Source organism: Bos taurus, chromosome 19 (genome assembly GCF_002263795.3).
Source record: "Bos taurus isolate L1 Dominette 01449 registration number 42190680 breed Hereford chromosome 19, ARS-UCD2.0, whole genome shotgun sequence".
NCBI lineage: Eukaryota > Metazoa > Chordata > Mammalia > Artiodactyla > Bovidae > Bos > Bos taurus.
In genome coordinates this window covers 41386476-41406632 of record NC_037346.1, presented here as the reverse complement: position 1 = coordinate 41406632, position 20157 = coordinate 41386476, and the positions used below count along the sequence as shown (strand labels likewise).

Below are 20157 nucleotides of genomic sequence, written 5' to 3'. Positions count from 1 at the left end.
TAGGATAATTTGTAGAAGATTTCAGAGCCATTGTCCCCACCTACATTTTCCTCTTGGAGCTACTTATATTGGGATTCACCCCTCAAGACAGGTGAAACAAAAGTGATGAATTCAACTCATATTTTAACACATTCTGAATTAAAGTTACATTTTAACAAGCCTTTCATCTATGCCACACAAAATTCAATGATAGATAAATCTGTGAGTAGGAAGCTTTTCCACTTGGTATCTCATTTCCTAAAAACGAGGGACTGAGCACAGAAGAGTTGATGCTTTTGAACTGTGGTGTTGGAGAAGACTCTTGAGAGTCCCTTGAACTGCAAGGAGATCCAACTAGTCCATCCTAAAGGAGATCAGTCCTGGGTGTTCATTGGAAGGACTGATATTGAAGCTGAAACTCCAATACTTTGGCCACCTGATGCAAAGAGCTGACTCACTTGAAAAGACCCTGATGCTGGGAAAGATCGAGGGCAGAAGGAGAAGGGGACTACTGAGGATGAGATAGTTGGATGGCATCACCGACTCAATGGACATGAGTTTGGGTAAATTCTAGGAGTTGGTGATGGACAGGGAAGCCTGGCGTGCTGTGGTTCATGGGGTGTCAGAGTCGGACACGACTGAGCAACTTACCCTGGGGACGCTATCTTTATTAATACATTTAACGGCAAAGGGAAAAGTTTCAAAGCTGCTAATTTGACAACTGAAATAGTTTTCTTTGAATTGCAGTTTCAAAGAAAGGCTATGGAGGATGTCAAAGTGGGTAAAGATGGGCAAATGTATGGTGAAGGAAACCATACCTTTGATAATGATCATTTGGTAGTGTATACAGAAATCTAAATATAATATGTTACAAGCAAAACTCAATGTTATAAGCCAATAAAAATATACAAATGTCAATAAATTATAAACATGCAGGAACAAAAGGGACAACAATGACTCAGTGGAGCAAAGCATAATATTTTGGATACTTAGCTATTTCCGTATTTGTAACCTTTTGAAAGAAAGAGCATATTTATTTCACTGATTAACACTGGCTCCTGATATTTCATTTGCTCTGACTTAACTGCAGTTATGGATTTCTGATGCCTCTGCTGCTGGGCATCCTGGTCTTGGTGGCAAAGATCTATAAACCCCCTGTTAGTAGATCCAGTGTATGGGTAAGAGCATTACCAGTTCATCCAGTCAAATAATCAGCTGCTGTTCATTGAGTCAGAGTGGAATCATAGCAGAAGTGGGATGGATTGAATATCATCTTTCCCTTCTGTGCCTCTGTCCTGAGAATGGCTCTTAAAGGGTGGGAATCAACATGGACTCACTTGAATAAAGGAGAACTCCAAGTTTACTAGCTTGGAACTTGACCTAGCAGTAATTTGTAATAGGGCTGAGTAATGGGGATGTTGGGATGTTGGTTTGAAACAGTGATCACTTCTATTTTGAACAATCTGAAGCCATGTGCCTTAAATCCAGTTATATTCCTTAGCTTCTTCATAAGTTACTAGTGTGTTATATGCTGATTTTGCCACCAGCCACTTTGCTATAGTGTATTGAGGTCTGAATTTTGGTGCATTAGCTTATCCATGTTTGGATCTAAGTATTGTCCGAATAGCAAGAATTGTGATTGTGTGTCTGTTTTGGGTACAAGAAGTTAAATGTCATTAAGGCTAAAGAATGATAATGTTCAGAGTATCAAATAACACATTTTGGAAAGTATAAGAGGGAGCAGATGGGATGAAGATAAAATAAGAAAAGAAAGGCAAATGCTCCTTTTCAGGCATAAATGATTAAATAAAGATAAGTAAGCATACTCTTTAAATACCAAAGCTAACCAGATGCCGCGTCAAAATGTCTGATAATTTCCCTTTATAAACGTGATGAACAGCAGCTAGAAAATAATCTTGGACATGATGATGACATCTCCTCATCAGGTATACAACAGGACTTGGGAGAAGACTTCCATTTGAGAACCTCACTCTCCTTGGAAACCCAGAACCCACACCCTCTGACAGCATGGTCAGCTCCTGTTGTGGCTCCATCTGTTCTGACCAGGGCTGTGGCCAACGTGTCTGCCAGGAGACTGCTGCCAGACCACTTGCTGTCACTGCAGCTGCCGTGCATCCAGCTGCTGCGTCTCCAGTTGTTGCTACTCCCTGTTGCTACAGTTCCAGTTGCTGTGTCCCCAGCTGTGGAGTGTCCAGCTGCTGCTGCCCAGTCTGCTGCCAGACTGCCTGGTGTCTCCCAACATTACGGATTTTCTTGTTGTTGAACTTCATTTCTCACCCCAGCCCTGAGTCAACCACCAGTATTCCTGTGTATTCTTTTTTTTTTTTTTTTCATTTCTTTTGTCCACAGCATCTGGACTGGCTCTGATGTGTCACTGTGTTTGTCCATCCCATCGATCGTGCCACCAAGAAGCTGTTCTAAAAGAGGCAGTTTAAACTGAGTACCACAGAGACTCTCCAGATTCTGTGCCTGTTACCTTGACATTCCGGCAGATGATCAAATGTCTACTCTAGTTCGTGGGGACAGGCTCCTAATCCTGTGACTGCTGTGCATGACCTGGCCTTTGCAGTGAGTTCTGTGTGATGGAACAATTACGTGTCCATAAACACTTGGTATCAGAAACATTTTTGGCCCTTTATTTTTTTAGTGTTGATTATGAACTGGAGATAAATTTGTATTTCTGTCATGTGAACAAATAAAACTGATTTTACATATCAATCAAATCCTGTATCAGAGAAAATGCTAAATAATGACTTTCCCCCCCAAAAGTAGATTCCCCTCCTTGCCTGCAAGTTTATTTTATTTTTTAATATAAATTTATGTATTTTAATTGGGTGCTAATTACTTTACAATATTGTATTGGTTTTGCAAGTTTATTGAGAGAAAACAAGAGCTTCCTTTTTACCTACAGTTGAGTTATGGACCACCCTGCAAGGTCCTTTTGGGAAGCATTAAGTCAAATGTGACCCAATTCCCATCACAATGTAACTCACAATGAAATCTTGGATTCAACAGGAAGACACGTGTCAGGCAGAGTGTATTGGTGATATTGATGAGAAAGAGAAACCATTCTGTTGAAGACAGGTAATGTATAGAGATTGATTCTTAGAAGTAAAACGTGTCATGTATGAAAATTCAAGGGATAGTGTACAGTTTACAACTACATAAGACAAAGTGAAGGAATGAATCAGAAGGAAGTAGAGTGTGTATATTCTTCTAATGTAATTATGATTTTAAAACTACTCCCTCAAAACACATTATAATCATTCTAAGGAGGAGGGATATTTCCTAGCTGTCTTCCTGCCTTCAGGCAGAGCACCAACCATCTCCAAACAAATAAATGGCTGTAGAACTGTGGCCCAATTAGATCAAAATCTCTAACACCTGTTCTTGTTTTCACTTTGTGACTTCTCACTGATATATGAATTTATGTCTATATAAATTGTAACTTTCTTTTTATCATAAATGCTTTTGAGCTATATTGAAACTAAGTGCAAAAACCCTATTATATATAGTTAAAATTTATAAAACCACAATTATAGCAGAGACTTTAACACCCTATTTTAGAATGGTCATTTGAAGGAGAAAAATAAACAAGGAAATAGAGAATGTGAGTAGAACCATTATCAGCTTAGATGTAATTGACATTTATATGCACTCTCAGCTGACTCAGTGGTAAAGAATCTGCCTGACAATACAGGAGCCACAGATTCAATCCCTGGGTCCAAAAGATCCCCTGGAGAAGGAAATGGCAACCCACTGCAGTATTCTTGCCTGGGAAATCATGAGGACAGAGGAGCCTTCCAGGCTATAGTCCATGGAATCAAAAGAGTTAGACATGACTGAGCAGGCATGCCTGACAAACTTTTCATAATTTTCATATATATCTATATATCTCAAGGATGTTCACAAACATATAGACTACAAAGAAAACTCTTAAAGCAGAATAATATAAACTTCTCTCTCTTACCCAAATGCAATGAAATTAGACTTAAATAACTGAAAAACAGCACAACCAAGCATGTTCCTATAGCTTGGCTTTCTTTTTTACCTTCTTCCCTCCTTGCTGAAATTTTGTCTAAGAAACAAGGTGTGTCTATATGGAATAGGGATGGTCTGTTTTGCCATAGAAGTGTACTTATTTTCCTTACGATACTGGATGCTTGGGGCTAGAGCACTGGGACGACCCAGAGGGATGGTATGGGGAGGGAGGAGGGACGAGGGTTCAGGATGGGGAACACATGTATACCTGTGGCAGATTCATTTTGATATTTGGCAAAACTAATACAATTATGTAAAGTTTAAAAATAAAAATTAAAAAAAAATAATAAAAAATAAAATCCAAAAATAAATAAATAAATAAAATAATTTAAAAATTATGGAAAAGTTGCAAGAATAGTTCAAGAAGTGTTCTTCATGACAAAATGATGCTCTGTAATATAAGGCCTTGGTGTGTATTTTCTACATCAGAGACATTCTCCTCCATAGTCACAATACAGTTCAATTTCAGACTTTTGTTCTTACCAACAATGCTACAAAGAATATTTTGAGTTTATATCCTGGAGCTCCTGCTTATGTGTATCTGTTGAATATTTTTCTAGAAGTGATATTGCTCAATCAAATCTTATAGTTACTGCTGAATTACTTTATAAAGAATTTACTCCAGCTTAGACACCTACCATTCTGTGTATGAAAACATCTGTTTCCTTTCAAGCTCTCCATCTTATTAGAGTTTAAAAAAATTAGATACTTTGTATTTGTCATTTCAAACTATTCACTGTTGTTATCCCCAGAGCCTAGGGCAAGACCTGGGACATAGTAAGTGTTCAATATTTGGTTTGCAAATGGATAAATTGTTCAATTAAAATTTTCAAAATTATAAATGAGACTGAACATCTTTTAAAACCTTAAAAGGCATTAATATTTCTTTTTCAGTGAAATGACTGTTAATATCCTTCCCTCAATTTTCTATTTGGTTGTTGATGTTTTTTTTCTTACTATGCATGCATTAAGAAAATTAGGTCTTTCCCATGGCGGATTCATGTCAATATATGGCAAAACCAATACAATATTGTAAAGTAAAATAAATAAATAAACTTTGGGTAAAACAGGAAAAAAAAAAAAAGAAAATTAGGTCTTTTTGGTTATATTGGTTAACCCATTTGTTATTTACTTCAGTTTGCTCTTTTTTTTAAATTTAAATTTATTTATTTTAATTGGAGGCTAATTACTTTACAATATTGTACAGTTTGCTCTTTTGTAGTCTTTTGGTTTTGTTTAAAGCTTTACAAAGACTAATTAGACATTAAAATTTTTTAATCTTTTCCTTTATTGTTAGTAAGTTTTCTGTCTTAGAATAGCCTCTCCACTTTTTTAAGAAAAATTCCTCCAAGTACTCCAGTATGGTCACAGTTTATTTTTCTCAAACTGTCTTTAGGGAACAAGATCTATTATCCCACTTGAGGGCTGATATGAGACACAGCTTTAAGGATGACGCAGAGTGTTGACATTTAAATGATGTTTATATGACAACCAATTAGATGAAGAAGCTGAAGAGTCTTTGAAATCAGATGATGCACATAAGAAAGAAGATGAAATGTGAGTCAAGAGGGAAGACTAGATTGGCTGAACCACAACACAGAGAAAGGAAAAATGCATTCTATTCACCAAATAACTAATTTGATAATTGCCTATCTATTAAGGCAAACAATAACAAGGAAATAGCCCTTAACATAGTGACAGCAGTCCCTCAGATGGGTATAAAAGGGGACATGTTGCAATGAGACTTCCAAACTCAAGAATCTCACTCTCTAACTCACCTAGAATCTCCATCCTCTGACACCATGGTCAGCTCCTGTTGTGGCTCCATCTGCTCTAACCAGAGCTGTGGCCAAAATCTCTGCCAAGAGACCTGCTGCTCCCCCAGCTGCTGCCAGACCACCTGCTGCAGGACCACCTGCTGCCGCCCCAGCTGCGGTGTGTCCAGCTGCCGCCGCCCCATCTGCTGCCAGACCACCTGCCGCCCCAGCTGCGCCGTGTCCAGCTGCTGCCGCCCCATCTGCTGCCAGACCACCTGCCGCCCCAGCTGCGGCGTGTCCAGCTGCTGCCGCCCTGTCTGCTGCCAGACCACCTGCCGCCCCAGCTGCGGCGTGTCCAGCTGCTGCCGCCCCGTCTGCTGCCAGACCACCTGCTGCCGTACAACTTGCTGTCGCCCCAGCTGTGGTGGATCCTTTTGCTGAAATCAACCATGAACCAGTCACTATCACATCAATGTGGGCATATCATTCATTTAAAATTTTCCTTGTTTTAAATGACCACCAGCTTTAGGACCCTGTGGTACCACTAAGCCACAAGCAAAAGGGCTCCCATTCTGCATTCAAGACCATTCTTGTTCCCCACAGATCTCTTCCCTGCATCTAACCTCATGTGCATGATGTACTTGAACTAAACCCCCAGATATCTGACTATTATACTTGCCTTGACCTTCACAATTATGTTAACTATTTCTAAATAACAGTATCTTGATATAATAAATCCGTGTATTCTTCTTTAGTTATTTTTGAGAGTTGATTTTCAGTTTATTTTCCAGCATTCTTTTTCTCAAGATGAAGAAAAGTGTGGGTTTCTATGGCCAGGAAAGAAAACTTGTTTTTCAAATATCACCTAATGCCTGTATTACATAATAGAAAGGACTTTATGTATTTTCCAAAATAAGATAAGCCATCCTACCTAACAAACAATAATATTCTTACCCAGTCAGTAAAATGATCCATCCCCGGGCATGTTCTTGCACTGCTGGGCTCTGGAGATCATTCCAACATGTGTGAGGCATGGTTCCTTCCTATCAGGAGCTCACAACCCAACACTGGAGTTAAGAGGACCCTCCCAGGTAGGGAGAATATGTTGGGTAATATTCATGAGAAAGGTGAATTTCTGTCTGCATGTGTACATGCTATGTTGCTTCAGTTGTGTCTGACTCTGTGAGACCCCATGGGTTGCAGCCTACCAAGCTCCTCTGTCCATGGGATTCTCTAGGCAAAAAAAAAACAAACAAACTCTGGAGTGAGTTGCCATTTCCTACTCCAGGGGATCTTCTCAATCCCTCAGCATTATTATCAAGTTTCTAAGGTAATTCTTAAGTACACCAATGTTAGAGAATCTCTGTTAAAACTCTAGCTCTCCAAAATCACTTACGGTGAAGATCACTCAGTCGTGTCCAACTCTTTGCTACCCCATAGACTGTAGCCTACCAAGCTTCTCTGTCCATGGGACTTTCCAGGCAATAGTACTAGAGTGGACTGCCATTTCCTTCTCCAGGGAACTTCCCGACAGAGGGATCAAACCCGGGTCTCCCACATTGTAGACAGACGCTTAACCGTCTGAGCCACCACTCCTTAAACCTGTCTCTGCCTTTGTACATGTCAGCATTTCTGGCTCGAGTTCACTCTCAAACTGTCTCCTTCTTATTATTCAAGGTCCATGTTCTAACATCACTTTTGTGCATCAGTTTTAGACAGTTACTTCTCCTACCATATGGAAGTTTATAACACTTGATTCTCTATATAGAATTATTCTTTATACTGTAACTATTTATCTCTTTCCCTATATACACTGTGTTTCTCAAAGGCAAGGATTCTATGATTTATTCAACAGATATGTATATAGAGCCAGCTCTTGGCCATGCTGTAAACAAAGCATAGGGATTATAATAAAGACCTATTAGTATCTTCATAGGAAGCTCTGGAAAAGTGATAATAAAACAATGTGAAACACATGAGGAGCATGCTCCTTGAATATTAGAAGAGGACTAGGGAACGGTGATGTGGGTGGAAAGTATCTGAAAGGGTTTATTGGAGGAGATAATGACAATTAAGTCTTAAGGAAGAAATAGGATGTTTCAATGCCATTCTCCCAAATCATCCCACCCTCACCCTCTCCCACAGAGTCCAAAAGACTGTTCTAGACATCTGTGTCTCTTTTGCTGTCTCGCATACAGGGTTATCATTACCATCTTTCTAAATTCCATATATATGCATTAGTATACTGTATTGGTGTTTTTCTTTCTGGCTTACTTCACTCTGTATAATAGGAAACGAATCGCCAGTCCAGGTTCGATGCATGATACAGGAAGCTCGGGGCTGGTGCACTGGGATGACCCAAAGGGATGGTATGGGGAGGGAGGTGGGAGAGGGGTTCATGATGGGGAACACATGTGCATCCGTGGCGGATTCATGTTGATATATGGCAAAACCAATACAATATTGTAAAGTAAAAAAAAAAAGAAGAAGAAATAGGATGGTGGTTCATGCATAATGCCTAGAACAGAATAGGAGGCTCTCAACCACTGTTTGCTGAGTAGATAAGTGGCAATCTATAGCAATATGGGACTTCAGGCTTATAATTCTGTCAAATCCAATAGAGACATTTCAAGGAGTACATTTATAACCAAGATCTTGCAAACATGGGCCTGATGTTGTAATTCCAACTGTGAGTCACTTGGGGCTTTTTTAGGCCTCAACCTAATCCTTACATGACTGTGTGTACATTCTGAACACTGAAAACTGGGGTCAGTGACTCACTTTCACTCTCAGGAAAGTAATTCCTTACTAAGGGCTTTATACATTCCTGGGAATGTTATATGTCAGTGCAATAATCCATCACTTGACTGACATAGTACCTGAATCATTAAGAAAGGATTAAGACAATGTCCGGAATGTCTCCAACATTCTTTAAGTCTCTTCCTTTGACATTCACACAATAAAATCTAGTTAATTTGGACACATCCCACTTTGGACATGTGTAGCTTATTTTTCCTGACCTGTGTTTCTATAAAATTTGGCTTCTTCCATAAAATGATTGTGTGTAAGGCAAATTAAAGTAAATATAATCACAAAAGATATATTTAACTCAATGTGGACCTACTTAGCACTAATTATAAATGAATCATATCATTCTCTACCCAAGCCTTGACTTATGACTTAGAAGCCTTCTTTAGCTATGAATCTCAATTATGCTTCAAATGTACTAGAAAGAAGGTAAAAGGTATTATTTTTTTAAGTTCTAGCTAATCAAATTAGACAAGTTTGCCTTTTTTAATATAAATTTATTTCTTTTAATTGGAGGCTAATTACTTTACAATATTGTATTGGTTTTGCCATACATCAACATGAATCCACCATGGGTGTACACATGTTCCTCATCCTGACCCCCCCTCTCACCTCCCTCCCCATACCATCCCTCTGGGTCATCCCAGTGCACCAGCCCCAAGCATCCTGTATCATGCATTGAACCTGGACTGGCGATTCGTTTGCCTTTTTGAAAAATTGAAGCATAGTTGACTCACAACATTATATTAGTTTCAATGTACAACATAGTAATTTGATATTTCTGTAACTATACAATATACAAAGTTATAACATTATTGACTATATTCTCAATGCAATGCATTGCATCTCAGTGACATTTATTTTATAACTGACAGTTTGTACCTCTTAATTTTCTTCACCTATTTTGCTCTCCCCAAACCTCCTTTCTTTCTGGCAACCACTGGTTTGTTTTCTGTATCTATGAGTCTGTTTCTATTTTGTTACATTTGTTTGTTTTGTTTTTTAGATTCCACATATATGTGAAAACATACAGTATTTGTCTTTCTCTGTCTGGCTTATTTCACTTAGATAATACTCTTCTGTGTCCATTCACGCTATTGCACGTGTAAGATTTCCTCATTTTGTTATAATTGAGTAATATTCCACTTATACATTCTTTATCCATTTACATATCAATGGACACATAAATTATTTCCCATGTTATGGACTACTGGAAATAATGCTGCAATGAACACTGACGTGTATATATCTCTTCGAGTTAGTGTTTTCCTTTTCTTGGGGGCAAATACCAGGAGTGGGATTCCTAAATTGCATGGTAGTCCTATTTTTAATTTTTTGAGGAAACTCCATACTGTTTTCCTTAATGTAAATGTTACCAATTTTCAATGTACCAACAGTGCACAACAGTTACCTTTTTTGTATATCTTTGCCAAGAATTATTATTTTGTGTCTTTTTAATGATAGCCATTCTGACAGGTATCAGGTGATATCTCAATGTGGTTTTGATTGCATTAGTGATATTGAACATCTTTTCATGTGCCCACAGACCATATATATATATATATTATGTGGAAAAATGTATATCTAGGACCTTTGCCTATTCTAAAATTATATTTTCTTGTTCTATTGATATTGAGCTGTATGAGTTCTTTGGCTTCCCTGGTGGTTCAGACAGTAAAGAATCTGTCTGCAATGTGGGAGACCCGGATTTGATCCCTGGGTCAGAAAGATCCCTGGAAAATGGAATGACGACCACTCCAGCCTGGGAAAAACCATGGACAGAGGAGCCTGGTGGGCTACAATCCGTGGGGTTGCAAAGAGTCGAACACAACTGAGCGACTAACACTTTGACTTTCATTTGTATGAGTTCTTTACATAGTTTGGATATTAATCCTTTATTGGCCATATCATTTGCAAATATTTTCTTTCATTCACTAGGTAACCTTCTCATTTTGTTAAGGTTTCCTTCACTATACAAAGACTTTTTAATTTTCTTTGCTTTTGTTTCCCTTGCTTAAAAAGAAAGATAAAAAAAAATTGCTAAGACCAAAGTCAAGGAGAATACTGTCTATATTTCTTCTAGGAGTTTTATACTTTCTGGTCTTAAGTTTAAGTCTTTAATCTATTTTGAGTCTATTTTTGTATATGGTGTGAAAAAAAAATCTAGTTTTAGGTTTTATGTTCTTCCATGTAGCTGTCCAGTTTTCTCATCACCAATTATTTGAGAGACTGTCTCTCCCCACTTTTCCTCACTGTAAATTTTTGCCCCCTTTGTCATAGTTTAATTGACCATATCAGTTCAGTTCAGTTCAGTCTCTCAGTCCTGTCTGATTCTTTGCGACCCCTTGAATTGCAACACACGAGGCCTCCCTGTCCATCACTAACTCCCGGAGTTCACTCAGACTCATGTTCATCGAGTCGGTGATGCCATCCAGCCATCTCATCCTCTGTTGTCCCCTTCTCCTCCTGCCCCCAATCCCTCCCAGCATCAGAGTCTTTTCCAATGTGTCAATTCTTCGCATGAGGTGGCCAAAGTACTGGAGTTTCAGCTTTAGCATCATTCCTTCCAAAGAACACCCAGGACTTATCTCCTTTAGAATGGACTGGTTGGATCTCCTTGCAGTCCAAGGGACTCTCAAAAGTCTTCTCCAACACCACAGTTCAAAGCATCAATTCTTCAGTGCTCAGCTTTCTTCATAGTCCAACTCTCATATCCATACATGACCACTGGGAAAACCATAGCCTTGACTAGACAGACCTTTGTTGGCAAAGTAATATCTCTGCTTTTCAATATGCTATCTAGGTTGGCCATAACTTTCCTTCCAAGGAGTAAGCGTCTTTTAATTTCATGACTGCAATCACCATCTGCAGTGATTTTGGAGCCCAAAAAATAAAGTCTGACACTGTTTCCACTGTTTCCCCATCTATTTCCCATGAAGTGATGGGACCAGATGCCATGATCTTCATTTTCTGAACGTTGAGCTTTAAGTGAAATTTTTCACTCTCCTCTTTCACTTTCATCAAGAGGCTTTTTAGTTCCTCTTCGCTTTCTGCCTTAAGGGTGGTGTCATCTGCATATCTGAGGTTATTGATATTTCTCCCGGCAATCTTGATTCCAGCTTGTGCTTCTTCCAGCCCAGCATTTCTCATGATGTACTCTGCATATAAGTTAAATAAGCAGGATGACAATATACAGCCTTGAAGTACTTTTTCCCATTTGGAACCAGTCTGTTGTTCCATGTTCAGTTCTAACTGTTGCTTCCTGACCTGCATATAGGTTTCTCATGTGTATGGATTTATATGGGGTCTCTCTATTCTGTTCCATTTATTTATGTATCTGTTTTTCTACCAGTATCATACTGATTTGATTACTATAGCTTTGTAGAATAGTTCAAAGTCATGGAGAGTGATAACTCCAACTTTGTTCTTCTTTCTCAAGATTGCTTTGGCTATTCAAAGTTTTTTGTGGTCCTATGCAAATTTCAGGATTATATGAGGGGTTATATCCTGATAAGCCAATTGTAACTTGAAATATCATAAGTTAAAAATGCATTTAATACACTAAACCTACTGAATATGATGGGCCGTGGTAAAGAATCTGCTTGCCAATGCAGGAGACACAAGAGATGTGGGTTTCATCCTTGGGTTGGAAAGATCCCCTGGAGTAGGAAGTGACAGTCCATTCCACTTGCTTGGAAAATTCCATGGATAGAGGAGACTGGCAGGCTACAATCCACGGGATCACAAAGAGTCAGACAGAATTGAACAACTGAGCACACACTCACACTGAATATCATAGCTTACCCTAGACTACTTTAAACATGCTTGGAACACTTATTCTTGCCTACAGTTGGGCAAAATCATTCGACACAAAACCTATTTTTTTATAAAGTGCTGAATATCTCATGCAATTTATTGAATACTGTACTGAAATGAAAAACAGAATGAGTACGGGTACAACATGCATACAGAGTGGGTTGTAAGTGTATTGGTTGTTTACTCTTGTGACTAGGAGCTATGGCCCATTGCTGCTGCCTGGAGTATCATACAGTATATCACTAACCTAAGAAAAGATAAAAATTCAAATTTTAATTCAAATATAATTTCTACTGAAGGAATGTCACTTATGCACCATTGTAGAGTCAAAAAATCTTAAGTTGAACCACTGTAAGACAAGGACCATCTGTAGAGCCATCTACTGATATGAAGACTGAGAGAAAAATAAACCTGGAGGAAGAAATGGACCAAGAGTTTTGTTTTAACCATGTCAAATTGGAGATTAATATTATCCACCCAAATGAAGCTATTAACTAGGGAGTCTTCAGCTCAGTGGAAAAGTCAGGGATTGTGTTAAAAATGTGGTGTTCTTGGTGTTCTATGGAGTTGGGTGAAATCGAACAAGGAAGATGTGTAGGCAAACAGAAGATAAATAAAAGAAGCTAAAATCAGAGCCATGGGGGTATCTCACCATTGCAAGTTTAAGACAAGAGAAACTGCAGCAAGGAAGACTTAAAAGGACAGCTTTTAGAATTTTAGTGTGGGATAATGGCGACACAAAATTGTCTTTATAATTTTTGTGTGTGTGTGGGGCTAGGACATTGGCTTTTATTTATTTTTTAAGTATAAATTTATTTATTTTAATTGGAGGTTAATTACTTTACAATATTGTATTAATTTTGCCATACATCAACATGAATCCGCCACGGGTGTACATGTGTTCCCCATCCTGAGCCCCTCTCCCTCCTCCCTCCCCGTACCATCCCTCTGGGTCGTCTCAGTGCACCAGCCCTAAGCATCCAGTATCCTGCATCGAAACTGGACTGGTGATTCGTTTCATATATGATATTATACATGTTTCAATGCCATTCTCCCAAATCATCCCACCCTTGCCCTCTCCCACAGAGTCCAAAAGACTGTTCTATACATCTGTGTCTCTTTTGCTGTCTCGCATACAGGGTTATCATTACCATCTTTCTAAATTCCATATATATGCTTAATAATGATTGCCAACTCATCCTCCAAAGAGCATCATCAATTTATACTCTCACCTTACATTCTATAAGCCTTCCAGTTTCTATGCATTGCCACCAGCCCTGGTTATAATCAATCCAAAATAGAAATTGGTTTTTTAAGTTGTATTTCTTAATGACAAGTTAAATAGCTTTTCTTATGTCTATTAGCTACTTGCCTTTATTATCCTGAGGAGGAGCAGAGTGTGCCACCCCAAAATATTCCTCTTTGGCATAAATACTATTTTAGGCTGGTTATTCTCAAGAGACAGTATATATGGGAGACATTGAGTAGAATTATCCTTTTGTAAGAGGTATTTACATTTATAATGGTAGTCTACATTTGTAAGGGTGTCTCCCTCTCTATACTAGGAAGAAAAAGGTGATTCTAAATTTCTAGAAACTCTTATTACTGGACAAGGCAAATAACTTAAATCTGCGTAACAACCTTACCACTGCTTACTGTGTTTTTCCTGGTTAACTCCCATAACCAGCCTCTCCTGTCTCCAAAATCTTTTGCATTTAGCTAGAGATGATATTTAAGGTGGTGGCCCATTTTGAGGAGCTCCTTAGTTTTCCTGGGTATCTCTCATGTACATATAGAGGTATCAGATCAGATCAGATTAGTCGCTCAGTCGTGTCCAACTCTTTGTGACCCCATGAATCGCAGCACGCCAGGCCTCCCTGTCCATCACCAGCTCCCGGAGTTCACTGAGACTCACGTCCATTGAGTCAGTGATGCCATCCAGCCATCTCATCCTCTGTCGTCCCCTTCTCCTCTTGCCCCCAATCTCTCCCAGCATCAGAGTCTTTTCCAATGAGTCAACTCTTCACATGAGGTGGCCAAAATACTGGAGTTTCAGCTTTAGCACCATTCCTTCCAAAGAAATCCCAGGGCTGATCTCCTTTAGAATGGACTGGTTGGATCTCCTTGCAGTCCAAGGGACTCTCAAGAGTCTTCTCCAACACCACAGTTCAAAAACATAGAGGTATACATGTAATTAAATTTCTGTTTGGTTTTTGCCTATTAATCTATTTTATTACAGGTGGGTCTCAGCCAAGAACCTAGAAAAGTAGGTTCTCTCTAGAAAGATTTCCCTCTCGAACGGCAGAGGGAACATTATTTTTCTTCCTCTGCAATGCTCTCTTGATCTTATTCACAGCATGCTCCATTCTGATAGTTCCACATGTACCTCTGCTTCATTCTTTAAGTTGCCTAGTTGCTGCAGCTCCAGTTCCAAATCTGGCATTTCATTTTGGGTGTTTGAAGCTCTAGCATTGGAATTACCTCTTTAATGAATAGAGAGATGCTCCTCCCAGACCATGAGTTAAACTATATGGAGGTGGACTGAGAATCAAGCCTAGTGCTGTGCCTCCTACACTTCTTCCAGTTCATAACAAGCTGGTGGAGCTTTGGTTTCCTGCCTACTAAGCAGTTTAAAGGTATACTTTTTTGTTGAATGCACTCACATGAAATGTATCATTGTGCACTCTTGGGTTTGTGAATTGGCATTACAGGGCAAGAATGAGATTCAAATTATTTATAAACCAGTAGTTCAAAGTCACTAAATAATCAGAATAGACCTAAGGCTTAGCTCTAGAAGAGGAGCCCTTCTCATATTCTTGACTTTCTTTCTTACTGGATCACAAGGATGCATCATGGCAGGGGCACTCTGGGAGCTCAGGGCATTGTTTATTTACTAATAGAACATCATAGCAGCCAGTACAGCTGAACTGGTGCTACTCTCTGAGCACCATGCTGGCCTGGAACTCCCCCGATACCCAACCCCAGTGGTTCACAGTGGAGATCTCTAAGTAATGTAATGGCATGACATAGCTTTCTTAAAATTTTTTTCTGTTTACAAAAGAAAAACAAGTCATTAAAGAAAAAGTGAAAAAAAAGTATTAAGAAGAAAATTAAGTTTCCATAAGTCTATCAACCAGTGATAATTACTATGCACATTTCTGGTAATGATGTCAATGTTTATCTATCTATCTATATATATGTTTTATTTTTCACACTTCAGGTTACACTGTATATTCTAATTTGATATCGTTGTTGTTCAGTTCCTCAGCTCAGTTGTGTCTGACTCTTTGTGACTCCATCGACTGAAGCGTGCCAGGCTACCTTGTCCTTCACCATTTCCTGGAGTTTGCTCAAACTCATGTCCATTGAGTCGGTGATGCCATCCATCCATCTCATCTTCTGTCTCCCCATTCTCCTCCTGCCTTCAGTCTTTCCCAGTATCAGGATCTTTTCCAGTGAGTCAGCTCTTCACAACAGGTAGCCAAAGTACTGGAGCTTCGGCTTCAGCATCAGTCCTTCCAATGAATACTCACAGTTGATGTCCTTTAGGATTGACTAGTTTGATCTCCTTGCAATCCAAGGGACCCTCAAGAGTCATCCTCAGCACCACAGTTCAAAGGCATCAATTCTTTGGTGCTCAGCCTTTTTTACTGTCTAGCTCTTACAGCCATACACGACTATTGGAAAAGCCATAGCTTTGAATATATAATGGCAAAGTAATATCTTTGCTTTTTAATACACTAGGTTTGTTATTGCTTTTCTTCCAAGGAGCAAGCATCTTTTAATTTTATGGCTGCAGTGACCATCTACAGTTATTTTGAAGTGAACTCACTCAGTCATGTCCGACTCTTTGCGACTCCGTGGACTGTAGCCCGCCAGGCTCCTCTGTCCATGGAATTCTCCAGGCAAGAATACTGGAGTGGGTTGCCATTTCCTTCTCCAGGGGATCTTCCCAACCCAGGGATCAAACCCAGGTCTCCCGCGTGGCAGGCAGATGCTTTATCCTCTGAGCCACCAGGGAACGCAGTGATTTTGGAGCCCCCCAAAACAAAGTCTGTCACTGTTTCCATTCTTTTCCCATCTATTTGCCATGAAATGATGGGACTGGATGCCATAATCTTTGTTTTTTGAATGTTGAGTTTTAAGGCAGCTTTTTCACACTCCTTTTTCACCCTCACCAAGAGGTTCTTTAATTCCTTTTCAATTTCTGCCATAAGGACGGTGTCATCTGCATATCTGAGGTTATTGATATTTCTCCCCACAATCTTGATTTCATCTTGTGCTTCATTCAGCCCAGCATTTCACATGATGTACTCTGCATATAAGTTAAATAAGCATGGTGACAGTGTACAGCCTTGACGTACTCCTTTCTCAATTTGAAACCAGTTTCAATTCTATTTTATATATAAATATAATTTTTAAATTAACACAAGCACTGGTTCCCACTCCAGTGGTGATTCCTGAAGGGCTATGTCCCATTGCAGACACATTGTTCTCTTTTTAAGTTTTTTATTAGAGTATAGTTTATTTACAATGTTATGTTAGTTTCAGATGTGCAGCAAAGTGAATCAGTTATACGTATACATATATCCACTCTTTTTAAGATTCTTTTCCTATATATATCATTACAGAATAATGAGCAGAGTTCCCTATGCTATATAGTACAGGGAACTGTACTGTTATTAGCTATCAATTTTATACATAGTAGTGTGCATATGTCAATCCCAATCTCCTAATCTATCCACCCCTATTCCCTGGTGACCCTAAGTTTATTTTCTACATCTGTGACTCTATGTTTTGAAGTAAGTTCATTTGTACTCTTTTTTAAGATTCCGTATATAAGCAATATCATATGATATTTGAATATGTTGTTCTTTAAAAACAAAAAAAAAAAATCTGCCAACATTTTAAGTCTTGGAAATGAGATGAGAACACAATTTGTGTATCCTGGGTTTCTCCTATCTATACACTAACCAATTTTGCTTAGAACTGACCACACTGATAAAAATTTTACCCTAACTTCTCATCTTACCTACAAGTTGCTCAGTCATGTCTGACTCTTTGTAACCCCATGAACTGTAGTTAGCCAGGCTCCTCTGTCCATGGAATTCTCCAGGCAAGAATACTGGAGTGAGTAACCTTTTCCTTCTCCAGGGGATTTTCCCAACCCACCTAGGGATTGAACCCAGTGATCAAACCGAGGTCTCCCGCATTGCAGGTGGGTTCTTTACTATCTGAGCCACCAGGGAAGCTCATCTTAAGATTCCATCTTCTGAGATTTCCTTTTGAACTGAATGTACAACTAAATCTTTTTTTTTTTTTTTTCCCATAAGGAATGCTACAAAAGTTGTGAGCATGTAAGATCCACAGATGTGGAAGGTGACACCTGGACTACTCCATGTCAAAGTTCATATGACAAAGCTTTGTGGAAGGATCTACAGTATCTGTAAACATAGATGATCCCTGCAAGGAAGGAATGACAGGAGATAACTCAGGAGCAAAAAGCAGATAGGTGAGGGCCAGCATATTCAGCTTAGAATGTTTAACCAGTACCTGTAGCAAAGGAAGACAACCAAATATGATGCAGGAAGAGTCACTGAGGTAAATGCTAATCCATCAAAAATAGGAAATTGTTTCCCATCCAATTTGGAAAATATAATTGCCTGATTTAATAATTCCTCACTTATTAGGATAAACAGTAACAAAAAAAAGAGCTCCTTCAGCAGAGTATAAAACAGGACCTGGAGCAAGAAGGCATTCAGATTCAAGAAATATACTCTTCTGAAAATTGTCCCAGAACCTCTACCCTCTGAGACCATGGTCAACTTTTGTTGGGGTTCCATCTGCTCTGACCAGAGCTGTGGCCAAGGTCTCTGCCAGTAAATCTGCTGACACCCCAGCTGCTGCCAGACCACCTGCTTCACAACCACCTGTTGCCATCCCAGCTGCAGTGTGTCCAGCTGTTGCCACCCAGTCTGCTGCCACCCCACCTGCTGCAGGACCACCTGCTGATGCCCCACCTGCTGCCACCCCCACTGCTGTATCTCCAGCTGCTGCAGGCCCACATGCTGTATCTCTAGCTGCTACCGCCCCAGATGCTGCAAGACCGCCTGCTGCTACCCAGTCTACTTTAGGGTTTCTTGCTGCTGAATGCCCTGTCCTGCACCATCAACCAACCTGATCAATAGAGTCCAAGTGTTAGCTGAACCATGAGAGGCCAACTGTCAAACCTCAGTTCTAACAGATTCTTATACTAAATTTGGCCTCCAAATATATTGCCCCCTCTCCATCATGATACTATCTCTACTAAACAAGCACAAAGTACCAATTTTCTCTGAAATCTGTCAACCAATATATTCCAATTATATATTTGTTTCCCACCAAATTTTCTTATATGGAGCTTTTCCCAAATCTTGAAGTTAAATCAATGTTAACTGTCCATGCCAGCAAATAAAGAGAATTGTGTCTCAGTTTTCATTCTTGAATTGTCATCCTTACCTGTCAATCATTCCATGGTTCTTCTCTGCAGAAAGAATAGACTATAGCAGGTGATTTATGGATTTCCACCTCCAGTCCCTCAGCACTCCTTATTCTAATATGGGAAGATGATTGCTTGTGGGAAGCACTTGGATCTCTCTGCCTGAGGACTTTCTCTGGATGAAGGAGCAAGATCTGAGAGGGTCAGAGATAGGAAAGTTAAAGTTTCAGAGCAAGTAGTGCTTGATTAGTGGACAGAAGTAGGTGGATAAATGACTTAGCTTCTCTTCCCTTGAATGAGGGTATATCATACTAGTTCCTAGAATTCTTTACTGGGATTGAACCCCAGATACCTTCAGGAGTAATTTGCTCTTTAAAGCTTTTTATATTGGCTTCTGTCCTTTCCCTGAATCACTTTCCAAATTCCCTAAAGTGCTTCTTAGGGTCATCTCCCAAATAAATTAGTTGCTCTCAAATTCCTGGCTTTGGATCTACTTCTGAGGGCACCCTATCTAAGACACCAGTGTTCCAAATCTAAGTTTCAGTATACTTCAAAAATTTTAATACCATATGAGTGGTTGCTATGTTGTTAGACAACTTTTGAATTTGCTGTCAATTGAACCTCTAAATGGTTTGAACATTTTGCTGTTACTTCTAACAACTTTTGCCTGATTATTTTTAGCATCAGTTCAGTTCAGTTGCTCAGTCGTGTCTGACTCTTTGTGACCCCATGAATCACAGCACACCAGGCCACCCTGTCCATCATCAACTCCCAGAGTTTACCCAAACTCATGTCCATCGAGTCGGTGATGCCATCCAACCATCTCATCCTCTGTCGTCCCCTTCTCCTCCTGCCCCCAATCCCTCCCAGCATCAGGGGTTTTTCCAATGAGTCAACTCTTCACATAAGGTGGCCAAAGTATTCTTTAAAATGGGGTTTTTCATATCATTATATCTGAGGGATAAAATATACCCACGAAAAGTAACTTGGCTCACCATATTAGTAGCTCCCATTGTAAAGGAGACTGTATTTAAAGGGGTACCAACCATTTGTGGATCACAGCCTTGTTCTGGCAAAGGTGCTAGCATAATTCAAGGAAGCTATGAATCATGCTATGCAGGACCACCCACAATGGATAGGTCATAGCGGGGAGTTCTGACAAAATATGGTCCACTGGAGGAGGAAATGGCAAACCATTTCAGTATTCTTGCCACAAGAACTCCATGATGTGTATGAAAAGGGAAACAGATATGACAC

General features: G+C 39.5%; 1 protein-coding gene across 1 annotated transcript; it reads left to right on the top strand.

Moving 5' to 3' along the window:
• Nucleotides 1-5828: 5828 nt before the first annotated feature.
• On the top strand, nt 5829-6552 carry LOC788196 (keratin associated protein 4-1). Its single transcript, XM_002696017.6, has one exon. The coding sequence runs from the start codon at nt 5844-5846 to the stop codon at nt 6237-6239; it is 396 nt and encodes a 131-aa protein (XP_002696063.3). The 5' UTR covers nt 5829-5843; the 3' UTR covers nt 6240-6552.
• The last annotated feature ends 13605 nt before the right edge of the window (nt 6553-20157 follow it).

What these genes read in the sequence shown, in the direction of transcription:
- LOC788196 (XM_002696017.6), top strand. Translation starts at nt 5,844, where the DNA reads ATGGTCAGCTCCTGTTGTGGCTCCATCTGCTCTAACCAGAGCTGTGGC.